The sequence below is a fragment of the Diorhabda sublineata genome, chromosome 3, assembly GCF_026230105.1.
Source record: "Diorhabda sublineata isolate icDioSubl1.1 chromosome 3, icDioSubl1.1, whole genome shotgun sequence".
Classification (NCBI taxonomy): Eukaryota; Metazoa; Arthropoda; class Insecta; order Coleoptera; family Chrysomelidae; genus Diorhabda; species Diorhabda sublineata.
Genome location: NC_079476.1, coordinates 35,074,164 through 35,088,169, shown reverse-complemented (window position 1 = coordinate 35,088,169; position 14,006 = coordinate 35,074,164). Strand labels below are relative to the sequence as shown.

Below are 14,006 nucleotides of genomic sequence, written 5' to 3'. Positions count from 1 at the left end.
CAATGAATGGAACCGAATATTTATTGGTTAGATTATAAATGACATTGAATTTTCAAAGGCTACGTTGTAATGAATGGAACCGAATATTTATTGGTTAGATTATGAATGACATTAAACTTTTAAGGGCTACTTCATAATGAATGGAGCTGAATACTTTTTGGTTAGATTATGAATAACATTAAATTTTCAAAGGCTACGTTGTAATGAATGGAACCGAATATTTATTGGTTAGATTATGAATGACATTAAACTTTTAAAGGCTACTTCATAATGAATGGAGCTGAATACTTTTTGGTTAGATTATGAATAACATTAAATTTTCAAAGGCTACGTTGTAATGAATGGAACCGAATATTTATTGGTTAGATTATGAATGACATTAAACTTTTAAAGACTACTTCATAATGAATGGAGCTGAATACTTTTTGGTTAGATTATGAATAACATTAAATTTTCAAAGGCTACGTTGTAATGAATGGAACCGAATATTTATTGGTTAGATTATGAATAACATTAAATTTTCAAAGGCTACGTTGTAATGAATGGAACCGAATATTTATTGGTTAGATTATGAATGACATTAAACTTTTAAAGGCTACTTCATAATGAATGGAGCTGAATACTTTTTGGTTAGATTATGAATAACATTACATTTTCAAAGGCTACGTTGTAATGAATGGAACCGAATATTTATTGGTTAGATTATGAATGACATTAAACTTTTAAAGGCTACTTCATAATGAATGGGGCTGAATATTTATTGGTTAGATTATGAATAACATTAAATTTTCAAAGGCTGCGTCGCAATGAATGGAACCGAATATTTATTGGTTAGATTATAAATGACATTGAATTTTCAAAAGCTACGTCGTAATGAATGGAACCTAATATTTATTGGTTAGATTATGAATGACATTAAACTTTTAAAGGCTACGTCGTAATGAATGGAGTTGATTATTTATTTTTTAGATATTGAATGACATTAAATTTTCAAAGGCTACTTCATAGTGAATGTAGCTGAATATTTAATGGTTAGATTATGCATGACATTAAATTTTTAAAAGCTTCATCGTAATGAATGTAGCTGAATATTTATTGGTTAGATTATGAGTGACAATAAATGTTCGTAGATTAGGTCGTTATAAGTGAAGATAAATTTCTTTTTTTGTTTTTCCAAAATCTACAAGATATGCATAGATTACACTTTTTAATTAATACATTGATGAGACTTAATAGGATACTTTATATTTAATTGAGTCAATATGCTATTATCCATGTTTCTATTTAATTCACCTCAGTAATATACAGATGAGAATGAACTATTAATAGGTATTGGAAAGAAAACGAAATTGTCATTAACACAATCTTTATTAAACATTCCGGCATACACTTCCACTATCACGTTAGCGGTCTCATTACTATAATCCAGCGCCACTTATTCATTCCCTGCCGTCGTTGCATGATTTACTTGTAAATACTTCCGTTTTTAAAATGATTTATTTTCATAAATCAATTCTTCGATGAATAAGTACATACTTTCCAATCCTGGATGATAATGGTATATTCGTGTGCCAAATTTCATGGGTAAGTTTATAGCTAAAAATAGAGATTGTTTATACACCATGCATTAAGTAATAAGTAACAGTAACTAATACCAAGATAATTTTATTTTTTTTTATCAAGCTTTTATTTCCATTATAACTATTTTTAGTAACATCCCAGCTAAATTTGTTTGGAAAATTAATTGCAAATACATTGTGCCATTTAATTTAATATGCATAGTAAGAAGAAGCGGAATGAATTGGAGAAATCTGAAGTATCCCGATGGTTCAATCAAGAAGATCCAGTGTTCATATAATTATTCCATAAATAGGATTCCTATTAAAGCAAAAAGCTAATCATGAAACTTAAAAACAAAAAGATAACAATCACTTTAGTTAGAATGAGAGGAGTCAACATTAAAAGAACAAATAATTATATATATTCTAGTGCATATTTTAAAATTAAAACAAATCTCAAGAGGAACTTATAATTCTCAAAACAATAAGACCTGGTGCAATACGAAAAAGAAGCCCAGATTATAAACAGGGAACAACAAACTAAACTCGAAATTTGGGAAAGGGACACGCTGAGAAGAATATAGATGAGGCGTGGATGCAAAATTCAAACAATGACCGTAGGAGCTGTACAAAGAAACAGCAATAATTAAAAGAATAACATAGGGTTTTCCAGGAGAGACTAAAAAGGGGATGGCTTGAAAGAAAATAGGAGGAGACATACTACAAAATGTCTGAAAAAGAGTAATAGAAGACTGGAAATGTGTAACAACTGAATTAAAAGTGAAAAACCAAATTTTATTCAAAAAGATTAGAATAAACATTTTTCATAAAACTTTAATATTACCTGGAAGATTAGACCACATTTAAAAATTAAAACAAGTCTCCAGAGAAACTAATTATTCACAAAACAATAAGACTCAGTGCTGTAAGAAAGCGAAACTCAGGTTATAAACAAGGAACAACAAACTAAACTCAAAATTTGGGAAAGGGACATGCTGAGAAGAATCTATAGTAAGAACAAAAAGAGATGAGTTGGGAATACAAAATTCAAACAATGAGCGTAGGAGCTGTACAAAGAAACAGCAATAATTAAAATAATAGCGTGGAGTTTACCAACAGGGACTAAAAAGGGGATGGGTAGAAAGAAAATAGAAGGAGACATGCTACCGGTTGTCTAAGAAAGAGTAACAGAAGACTAGAAATGTCTTAAGAATAAATTGAAAGTGAAAAACTTATTCAAAAACAAGCTTTTATTTAAATGTACTAAAAAGAATAGTATTAACATTTTTTATAAAACTTTAACGATAACGTCGTTACCACTTTTATATGATATAAAAACTTTTTGATACATTTAAATGGGTTCTTATATTTACTTTCAGGTAAAAAATAAAATCAATTAAATCAAGTTACTCATTTATGTACACAAATAAATCTTGCGAGAAGCTTTTATATCATATAAATGGTGCAAAGACATTATTAGTTGATAATAAAGTTCAATGGAAAATATTTATTCCATTCTTTTCATTGCATTTAAATAAAAGTTGTTTTTTTAAAATGTTTACTTTTAATTTATTTTTCACTTTTTATTAACAGGTTTCTAAGTCTGTTATACAGAGACAACATTTAATTTTTTGAGTAATTCTCAACAAGTATTTTCATTGGATATCATATTGTAGGAGTATATTAAAAATAAATGGTCCGCTATCTTGCGAGCTGACTGGAAAGTAAGTTTTTTTTTATTATATATAACATAATGTTCTGTTTATAATCATTCTTAGTTCACTGGTTTTATAATACAATTGTTTAAATATTAAATAATACTCACTTGTTTAAAATATCTGTTATAAAAGGTTGTAAAATATCGAAACTGATGATATGAGTAGGTAATGTACCATTTTGAGGATAATTATTCCTAAACCACCCATTGGGATCTATGTAAAATAAGTCAGCTTCATCAGTGTAATTTTCTTGATTATTTAGATTGGGAAGACATGTTAAAAAACGTGTGGTCACGTTAATATGAAGATGACTGAAATAATAGTTATTTATAAGAGTGTGTTGCGATGGATATAAGTCATGAAAAAAAAAAACGGGCAATTTGTACACGTGATTTAGTTATCCAGAAACTTATGACCAATAAATCAGCAGACCTAATAACACTAACTAATTACATGCAGTAATTATGTACTGCCAGTACTTTCATACTTTTAAGTAATTTACTTTCACTACTTTCATTTATTTTTCTCCATATTCTAACAACTCAGCCTCTATTCGATTTTCTCCAAGGTCTTTCCATTACGCAGACTTTTTATTTCTTCTTCTACCTCAGTTTTCGATGGACATTTTGCTACTTCCTCATCTTCTTTTGCCATTTCTGAAATTTCCTCTGTTATGTTTTTTCATTTTCGAATAATTTATTTTCATAATACTCTTTCCATATTTTCCAAATTATTTAGGATCATTTTGTATTATACCATTCTTATCTTTTATCCCTTTTCTCATATTTAATTAATATTCCTCTTGGTCTATCTTTTCTAATTTCTTATTCAGCCATTCATTCTTTTTTCTTTTATATGTCATAATTTCTATGTTTCTTTGGCTCTCAAAATGTTTTTCTCTTTTATTGATCCAACTCATTCTTGTCATGTTTTTTTGTTTTCTGGCTTCTTCAAACTCTTCGTCGTACCAGTCTTTGTCAATACTTTTCTGCAATTTGTACTATATTATTTTATAGTTCTTTCCATTGCTTTTCTATATCCTATAATTTAACATTACACTTCCCAAAAATTAATTTTTTGATTGGGGAATGTATGGTAAGTATAAGAAATTATAAAAACCATTTGCAGTAAGAGAAATTGTAAATTCTAAAATTTGAATGGAGGAATCGAAATTACAAGGAAAATATTATAAATCCAGGAAAAAATGAATTCTAGGACTTTTAAAAGTTTTTCAGGGCGCATCGGAACCTTGCTTAATGACATGTAATTAATTGTGTCTATTATTTAATAATTATTTCCTTTTAGATTTGCAAAAAACTGAAAAAAGTTGACTGTTTATAAAAAATTTCATTATAAATTTCCCACCAGTCAAGATTACAAAGCACTGGATTCAAAGGAAAGTTATTAAACCTACAACTTATAAAACGTTCTTAGCTGATAATGTTATTGTCAAGTAAGAACTTGGAAACTGTTTAAAATAATTGTTTATCAGTTAATCTTATGTCAAAATGATAATAAACCAGATCTATACAGAGCATAATCTTAACTAGCACTGTAGCAATACAAATAATTACACTGTATGAACTTTGGAGACAGATAGGAACCAAAAGAAAACTGTCCACCTTCGGTCTTTGAACATGTTAAACTTTGTTATCAAAACATGTGTAAGACAGTGTAATTATTGATGTAGTGAGTGCAGTGTATTCAGAATTAATATCACACAGTTCCAAAAACTACAGTTCAATTCTAAATCAAGGAAATTTTCAATATGTCTTAATCCATTGTGACTCACAAAATTTCAATTCTTATCGATTTTTTTATTCGATACTTGGATATTTTCATAAGATTAATTTTACCTGTAAAGAGGAGTTGAATGGCAAGGCATTAAAAACAATAGATGAGTATCATCTGGATTTTTTTCAGATATTTCTCTTAAAGGCTTCATAACATCAAGTGTACCACGCTGGTGAACCATTCCAAAGTACCACGCAGGTACCAAGTTTCCAATAAATATTACTATAGCTACCAACCAGACTGAAAAGCTGTGTAAATAATGAAAGATCAATTTATTTTTTAAATAATCATTTAAAAAACGATAATCTTTAATGAAATTGAACACAAAATTAAATTAATTAGTTATTGATCTTGAAAAATTCAATCTAAATATTTAATTTTTCTTGATATTTGATAATTTCACTATCTAATGTAATTGTCTTAATGCAACAATCATTTGATGTTGTTGACTGTACTGAAGAGGTATTCCAAGTTCATCGTTCACATAACTAATCATCTAATTTTTTATTTTAATACATTTTTTTTTGTTTTGAAATATAAATGAACTTACTTTGTAGATTTTCTACTCCAAGCAGATAAAAATCTTGATGTTATATAAAATATCATAGGAAATAATGATAAAATGAATCGAAATTCCTTGTGTGGTAATAAGCTAAAATAAATAAAATATTCAATATAATTAATAACACGGTTTATTTCATGAAATAAATTTATTTATTACGTCCCCTTTTCTTGCAGTGGCACAGGGGACTGCAAAAAGGTAGTAAATATCTAATGAAAGAACAACTACAAGAATTGCATAAAAGAGATATTTTGTGTATTCAAATATATATAACATATAATTTGTAGGTATGTGCCGTTTTCTCTGATTCAACAGTTAAAAACTCTTGTTGTTGCCGAATCAGATAGTGATATAGATTCAGATGCTGAATCAGAAATTAACATCAAAGCTTCAACCACCTTAAAAGCAGTCATAGAAATAGAAAAAAAACTAAAAACCAAATAATAAGTGCCATAATAAAAAACAAAAATTAGATTGGAGGGAATCAAAATTGAAGAATTTTGATGAAAAAGATTACTCTGTCTTGGGATCATTAGACTGGCCATAATTTATGCAAGCATTAGAAAGTCCTATCTATTTCTTTATTGATTTTATTTAAATTTAAACTCTTTTCAAAATAATGTCACAAACCTGCAAATATTACTAGAAGTGAAATTGGAATAAGTAAAGTTATGTCAATAGTGAAATTACCTGCAAGTGGGCACTATTAGAGTTTTGGTATAGATCAACGGCTTGTGTTAGAGACTATGAGTTGTAGGAGATGGGAAGAAAACAATATTTATATTTCAACATTAATTTTATACACCCAGGTTTACAAAGATATAACAAACCTTTTAAACTTAGACTACTTGTTGAGAGAATATCAGCATGTACCCAGAGAAGAGTATCTTTCTATTGATGAACAAGTGATACTCACCATGACAAAGCATACCTTGAAATAATACAACCCTAATAACCCGAAGAAGTGGGGATTTAAGAATTTTGTACTCAATGGAGTGTCAGGTTTCAGTTATGATATTGACATATTTGCTAGAAACCAAAGTATGTTATTCCTGCCAGAGCACCAGATCTTGATGCACGTGGTAACATAGTTACTTAACTTACGACTACAGTTTCCAGATATCAAAGCCAGTTTTGGATCAACAGTACCAAGCTAAAAGTTTATCTTTCACAGAATAGTCTATCACCTTTAGGAACGGCCAGAATAGAAAAAATTGCTGTTGTAGATGAAGTGTTTGTATGCTAGCAAATTAGTCCACATGCCAACTTATGTACTTCCCCTAGAATACCTCGAAGACACTATTTTAGATAAGCTCATAAACACCGAGAAAATCTTTATCCTAAAACAATAGGAGTTTATAACAAGCATATGAGGGGCGTTGACCTATCTAAAAACACAAAAAAAAATTTTTGTAAGTAAGGCACTGTGCTGTTGTATTAATTTTTAGAAGAAAAATTAAATTTTGCACAACAAACATAATCATAATAATTTTCATATGGCAACTTGTTGTATTATTGAAAACTTACCTATAAACGAACACAGTAAACGCAATTGTAATGAGCAAAACTACTTCAATGGGGTGTATACGTATATTTTTTAAAACAATTACAGTAGCTAATAGAAATGGTAATAGGAATATACCCAGTACACTTGGAATACCAGATGATAAGTACCAATGCCAAGGTTGTACTCCATAGAATGAACTCAAATTTTGAAATACATTAAATTGTATAAATTTGTAGGGAGTAATAAGAAGAGACCCATGACATCCACTATCCAACAATACTGTCAATATCAAAGTAACAATCCTAAAACACCAATTAAAATAAGTTACTAACTTTTCAAATATTCTCAACTTATATGTGCTACCTACCCTATGGGTATATATTGGGTAATTACTACATGAAAGAAAGTATGTTTTGTTATTTTCAAATGATATAATCCAATTGGAAGCCAAATTATTCCACTAGTTGGTCTGATAAAGAATACTATAGCTGCAATCCAAATAAATAGCGAAGATTCTTCTGTAAAGTAAAAAAAAGTATTGTTTGTAATAATAAGCCTACCTACCTCTATGTGTTTTGTCTTTATTAGTAGGTAACAGATATGTATCCTACATTCCTCAAAATATCTCAAAGCATAATTTATTCAATTTGTAAAAAAAGGTTGACAAAAACTAAGATCCTAAAATATGATTTTTACTAAATCATATGGCATTTAAAAATGATTTTTTTTTACTACAACTCTGAATATATTATATAAGTAATACCTATTCTTTTTCCTGGCCAAGGAAATTTAGAAAGACCTATTGTTGTTAAAGAGCATTCTAGGGTATTTATAAGTGTCCTAGAACCTGTATAAAACCAAAACCATGAAGTTCCTATGGAGAAAATAGCCCACTTTCTTGTCCCAGACCACTTATAGAAACACAAGTCAGAATAAGAACTTAAAATTGCTTGTATTACTCGAGGACCATACACCTGTAAAGAAAAGTGATTATTACATTCAATTCATTCACACAAAGATTTTTTCCAATATATGAATTCATTTTAAAACGAAAAAAGTTATACATTCAATTTTAATTACCTATATTTATTTTGTTACTAATATCCTATTGACATAATTTTTTTTATTTCAATAGAACTATCAATATATTGAACATATTCAAAATATAGGAAATATACACTATTATTTTTCTAATCGCTAACAGTTGAAAAGAATTTATATATAAAACAACTAAAACTTACTAAAGTCTCAGTAGTGTCTAGTTTAATCCAATACAAGAGTTTGTAGAAAAAAGCTATAATCAAAGGTGGTAGATAATTTCGAATGCCTTGAGTCCATTCCCAAGTTAGATATCCATAGTGATACACTAATTTGTGTGCCACTTCCAAAGTTTGCCAATATTCATCTGGGACATAAAATGTTTGAACGAAATATATAGAAAATATCCGTATACTTAGGAATATTAAAAATACTCCTATATTTCTCATTTTATTTTAAACTAGTACTTTTAAATGAAAATTAAACAAAAAAATAAGGTTGTTTTCATGAGAATTGAAACATATTCATATTAAACTCATAAATAGCCTTACAAATAACTTATATTTAAAGTTACCATGAATTTATTTCATATCTAGTATTTTAGGGTTATTTTCATTTTTTCCCATATTAATGTATAATCATAGAACTAAAGACAAAACCATAGATAATTATACTGCTGCTTTTAGTTAATTTTTTGAGTACGTAATTCAATAGCTTTTGGAAATATTGATACAGAATAATTTATGAATTTGTTGTATTAATAGTATATAGAGAACAACATTTTTTATACAAGAAAAAAAAGCATTTGAGTAGTTAAGGTCAGATTTTAAGTGTGAGTCTCCATCTAGAGACGATTCGTATAAGCTGTAGTCAGAATGTTGTACATATTTCGCTAGGAGGTGTCTCTAAATATCCCATAATCAAAAAATAAAATTTTCATTCATCTCACACCTTAATATAATTGTAAATAACGCCTTTGCCTACGTTAATTTACTTAAGGGATAAGTAGATAAATAATTTAGCTTTATCTGACTAATGCAGTACATATGACATATCCGCTTCATTTTTATAAGAGTTCATTTTAGTATGGCGTTTAACCAGGTACCTGTTGATTTTAATCTTTTAGAAGATATGAATAAAGTAAGTTCTAAACATTTTTTATTATATTTTCAAATTACTTATTACATTTCCAAAAAAATACTTCTAATATTTACTAATATTCATTTGACTAATATACGTAGATAAAATCCGAACTCTTGAAATATGGAGAATACTTCCATTTTTTTCATTGTATTCCAAACTAATACTTCTAAATGGAAATAAATCAGAGAACCAGTTTTTGTATTATCTGAATTAAAAGATATTCATGATCTTGTTACAAGTTTATTCTAATTTCCATTTTGAATTTTATTATAAATTGTTCTTTATCTGTATTTAATCACAGAACTAAACATAATACCATAGATATGTATCATATTTCCAACAATAAATATTATAAAAAAAGAATTTGGTAGTTACAAATATTATTTATATGATAATAAGATATATTTGTTTTATTAATGATGCCCAACGAATTATTTCCCCATAAAATGACGATCACAAGTGTGGTGCTGGTACTCCATCTGTTGGAACAGTTAAGTCTCCGTCTAGAGATGGTGTCACTTAGCAACAGCCAGAGTGTTGTATTCCACTGGAAGGTGTCACTAGACATCGTATTTTAAAAATTTTTTTTATTTAACATCTGATATGATTTTAAATATCAACTTCGTCCGCATTAATTTATCTTCTAGATAAATATGTAAAGTGTTCAATTTTGCACTGACTAATGCAGTAGATTTGACATATCCATTTTATTTTTTGTGAGTTTCTTTGAATATGGCTTCAGATCAGTTGGCTGTTGGTTTAAATTATTTAAAACATAAGAATAGAGTAAGTTCTGAATTTGTATATTCTCATTTTATTGCTACTCCGTATCTTTATAGGATAATAATTCTGATGAGCGCAATTTACACAAATGGGAATATAATTTGAAAAATATGTCGGTTAAAAAGAATCCCAAGATGTTTGTTGAAAATACTGTGCAGTTTATGGAATCCATTTACGCATTGGCTTCTTCCAAATCGTATACGGATCAAATATTCTTGTCGAGGAAGCATTTAGGAACTTTAATGGTATGTATTTGAACTAATATATATTATAAAAAGGTTTTCTTAAATAGTTCATAGTATCTTCGAAATAATTTCATTAACTTTTTATTTCTTAAACCTTTTATGTTTTTATGTTGAAGCTACATTTTGTCAAAAACTTTCAAAAATACTGGTGATTTTCTTTACTTACATTTGCTTTAAGTATAAAAATTGATTACAAACTATTTTTACAAATTTGTATATTCTAACACATTCTATTATATTTTAAATTAGTATACAATAAATTTATATTTGATACACATTTAATCCATTTTGTGGAAGTTTGCTGATTGCACTGGTTCTATTATTGTTCCAGTATACATTTTTTTCGAAAAATTTGCATAGAGCTATTGTAATTTCTTAGTAGATCAGAGATTTATATACCTTCTGATTCAGTTTTTTTGCTTTATAAGTTGCCAAAATGAGAGATAAGTTCCACAATTTCTTAAAAATATTCCTTAAACCTATAATGAGATATGTGAAACTTGATTTTTTAAAAATTTGGCAAAATAAATAAGTTAAGGCATTGGGTAATAATCTGTTTGTAATTTTAACTTTGGTAGCCCACAAAACAAGATATGTTGTTTTATTTTAGTTCGGCATCAAAAACTTCCCAAATTAATTTTAATATTGGCAATACCATCTTTATTGTATTATTTTGTTTCACTCATTTATTTTAATATTTGGTATTTTTATTTCCGAGATGGCAAGAGTAGGAGAAGCAAATGAAGCTTACGAAAGTAGAAGTGAAGACAAAGCAGGGGCTAAAAAATATATATTTGTATTAGAGTTACAACAGGTGTTACTTCTACCATATTTAGCAACAAACGTTTGTTATCTGTATAAAATCTAACCATTCAGGACTGTAGTGCTTCCACTCATACTTCAAACTGTTTTATGTGGTACGAAGTGATTGGTGGCAGAGGTTCAGAAGAAATTGCTTTCTGTATACTATATTCTGGAGTTTACCTAGTGATTATATTTTTTGTTAAACACTTTTTATCTTGTAGAATAAATTTACTGATGAGACAATGGAGATATTCATAAAATATTTAACCCCGTGGATTATTGAAAAAATAATAGATGGAAATGGAAGTGGTTGGTGCATAAAAAAAGAACATCTAAAATGTGTTAATACTCTTTTACCTAAGATCATGAATAACATATATTTTATGGGGATATTAATCAAGGAAATTTCACCAGTCTATATGTAAGTAAAATCATTTATTACTCTTTTATTTTTAAATTTGACGTTTTAAAAAAATGATACATTATTATGTTCAAAAACACATTTTTTGTCACTTTTTGCAGTTAGTATTAAATTAGTATATCCACTGAACAATCCCCCATCTTCACAGTCTATATTTAACTTAAAGTAAATAAGTAATTCATTGTTTCTTTTGTTTCTCCATTTGCTATTCATCACAGAAAAAACTCTTTTTGTGAATTCTGACCTGGAGTGAATTAATAATAGAAAGGATATCGCTTTGTATAAGTTTAAAAAATTATCAAAAATAAAGTATTTTTGAGTAAATTATTGTTCTCATAAAGTATAGAATACAATTACCTAAAATAATGTAGTGGTGTCAACCCTAATTGTAATTGGTAGTTTATAATAAATTGAAATATCCTAGATCAAGAATGTTAACTGCTACACTTTCGATTGTATGGAACTGCTTTACCAAACAAGCAGCTTTAAGCTTTTTTAATTTTAAATCAAAACAAAACATGTTGACTTTCTCAAAGGCTAACTTACTCATTAAATTTTGATTTATTTGCAGAGGTGGTAGTCCATGAAATAATTCCATGAAATCCTTTTCCAATTGTGCTTTATACACTAATTATTTTATTCCTTTAAATATTATTATTGTTAAAAAAATTTAACAAATACATTTTTATAAAGACTGTAGACATATGCCTGAACCAAATACTATAAGTTGACATATTGTAATTCTAATGTTAAAATTCTATAAGCTGAATATTTTAATTCAAAATAATTTATATAAAACAAATAAACAAAAGTCTATGTTGATTTAATGTAAAATCAATACTGTCTATGGATGAATCTGCTGGAGTTAATTCTTCACTTTTATTGATCAATTGGCCTCCTACATAACCTGATTTATGTTTATTAGCACAACTTTGATATATCACAGCATTAATTATAATTTTATTCTTCATTAGGCATTCTTGTTTTCTTTTTATTTGTTATACAATTAAAAAAAACACTGTTTTATTACAAACTTTTATAGTCGTCAAATTTAAAATAAAGTGTTTTTAAAAAAGTTTTGAAATTGAACTCAAGCAAATATGACAAAAATATATCAATTTTCAAAAGTTGTAATTTATCTAAACATTCTATTGGAGTTTACATTGGTAGATTTTAATTAACTTATTTATATAAATATTTTACTTTTTTATTCTTATGTTTCATAAAATATTTTCCACTACTGGACCTGGTTTTGAAATATAATATCAAATTCTATTATTTGACGATTTTTTTTTATTTAAGATACAAACTGATAGAAAGCTTACATGTTTATGGTGATTTTGATTTGCAAATTATGATTTTACAAACAATTTTTGCTGTATATGGCAAAATAAGAATTATTGCCAATTTAAAGCAAATAATGCCAGATTTGATTGACCTAAGACAGGATATTTCCCAAATCAACGAAGAAGATTCTTTTAGAGAGGACTGCAGAAAATTTTTGAATAAAATGAATGCAAACCAAGGAAAAATATTTTCTTTGCAATGCAAAAATATACAGTTGAATGAAAATACTTATGTTGTACCTATGGTAAGTTTGAATGATAATATTTATGTATCCTCACATTTACTGATCAATGTACAAACTGGATTTTATGTTGTCAAATTTGTAACATGGAATATGAAGATTCATTTTGAAATATATTGAAACTATTATTTTTAATTGAAAACAGCATAAACAGATACTCATTTTATTTTTGTGTTCGAAAGCTTAGCTTCACTGTTACTAAAGATATTAATTATTAAAGTTTCATTTATTTGTTAAAATATCTGTATTAGTAAGATCAATTCATCAATATTTTCTAAAAATAAATCCATACTGTATAATTAAATATATAATTGTTCAATTTTAGGAATCTATATGTGGCGTTTGGGTTGATTTTAATTTACTTGACAACGTAATGAGTTGGCAACAGAATGTTTCTTCAAATGATACATGGGAAGTTATTACGCTATTTAGTTCTGAAGTGGAGACAGTATTTTTAGGGTAAGATAAAATAAATAACTTTTATTGTTATTGCATAAAGATGCCGCTATTTTATTGATATGAATACTTTCTAATTAAAGGGTTTTTATAGAAAAACGCTACATACTTCTTTTACTCACTAAAAAAATTAAGAAGCTTATTCATGAGTAAGCTTCTCCCTCAAAATGGAGTAACTATGTACACCATCAGCAACAACTGGTAATATTTCTCTGAAAATTTGTTTCAAGGAGCTCGTTTCAGTTGAAGTATTTTCACAATGTTTTTTTATTTAATTTTCAGAATCTACAATGAATTTCAACATACTTATCCAAAATATATAAACTCCAGTTTTCAACATATATCTATATACTTACAAAAATAATCTAGGGTGCACAGATTTTTGCTT

General features: G+C 27.5%; 2 protein-coding genes across 2 annotated transcripts in view; one reads left to right on the top strand and one right to left on the bottom strand.

Annotated features, from left to right (window-relative positions):
• Window positions 1–1,352: 1,352 nt before the first annotated feature.
• Window positions 1,353–8,980, bottom strand: LOC130440905 (GPI mannosyltransferase 3). Its single transcript, XM_056774259.1, has 8 exons — window positions 8,382–8,980; window positions 7,904–8,114; window positions 7,508–7,658; window positions 7,161–7,442; window positions 5,622–5,723; window positions 5,134–5,319; window positions 3,385–3,588; window positions 1,353–1,596 (listed from the first exon to the last, which is right to left on the bottom strand). The coding sequence occupies exons 1-8, from the start codon at window positions 8,625–8,627 to the stop codon at window positions 1,503–1,505; spliced, it is 1,476 nt and encodes a 491-aa protein (XP_056630237.1). The 5' UTR covers window positions 8,628–8,980; the 3' UTR covers window positions 1,353–1,502.
• Window positions 8,863–14,006, top strand: part of LOC130440904 (uncharacterized) — a 28,256-nt gene continuing 23,112 nt past the window's right edge. The window contains exons 1-5 of the mRNA XM_056774257.1: window positions 8,863–9,318; window positions 10,161–10,349; window positions 11,375–11,574; window positions 12,877–13,165; window positions 13,488–13,621. Of these exons, the coding sequence (XP_056630235.1) occupies window positions 9,265–9,318; window positions 10,161–10,349; window positions 11,375–11,574; window positions 12,877–13,165; window positions 13,488–13,621 (866 nt within the window). The 5' untranslated portion in view covers window positions 8,863–9,264. The remainder of the gene's footprint in view (window positions 9,319–10,160; window positions 10,350–11,374; window positions 11,575–12,876; window positions 13,166–13,487; window positions 13,622–14,006) is intronic.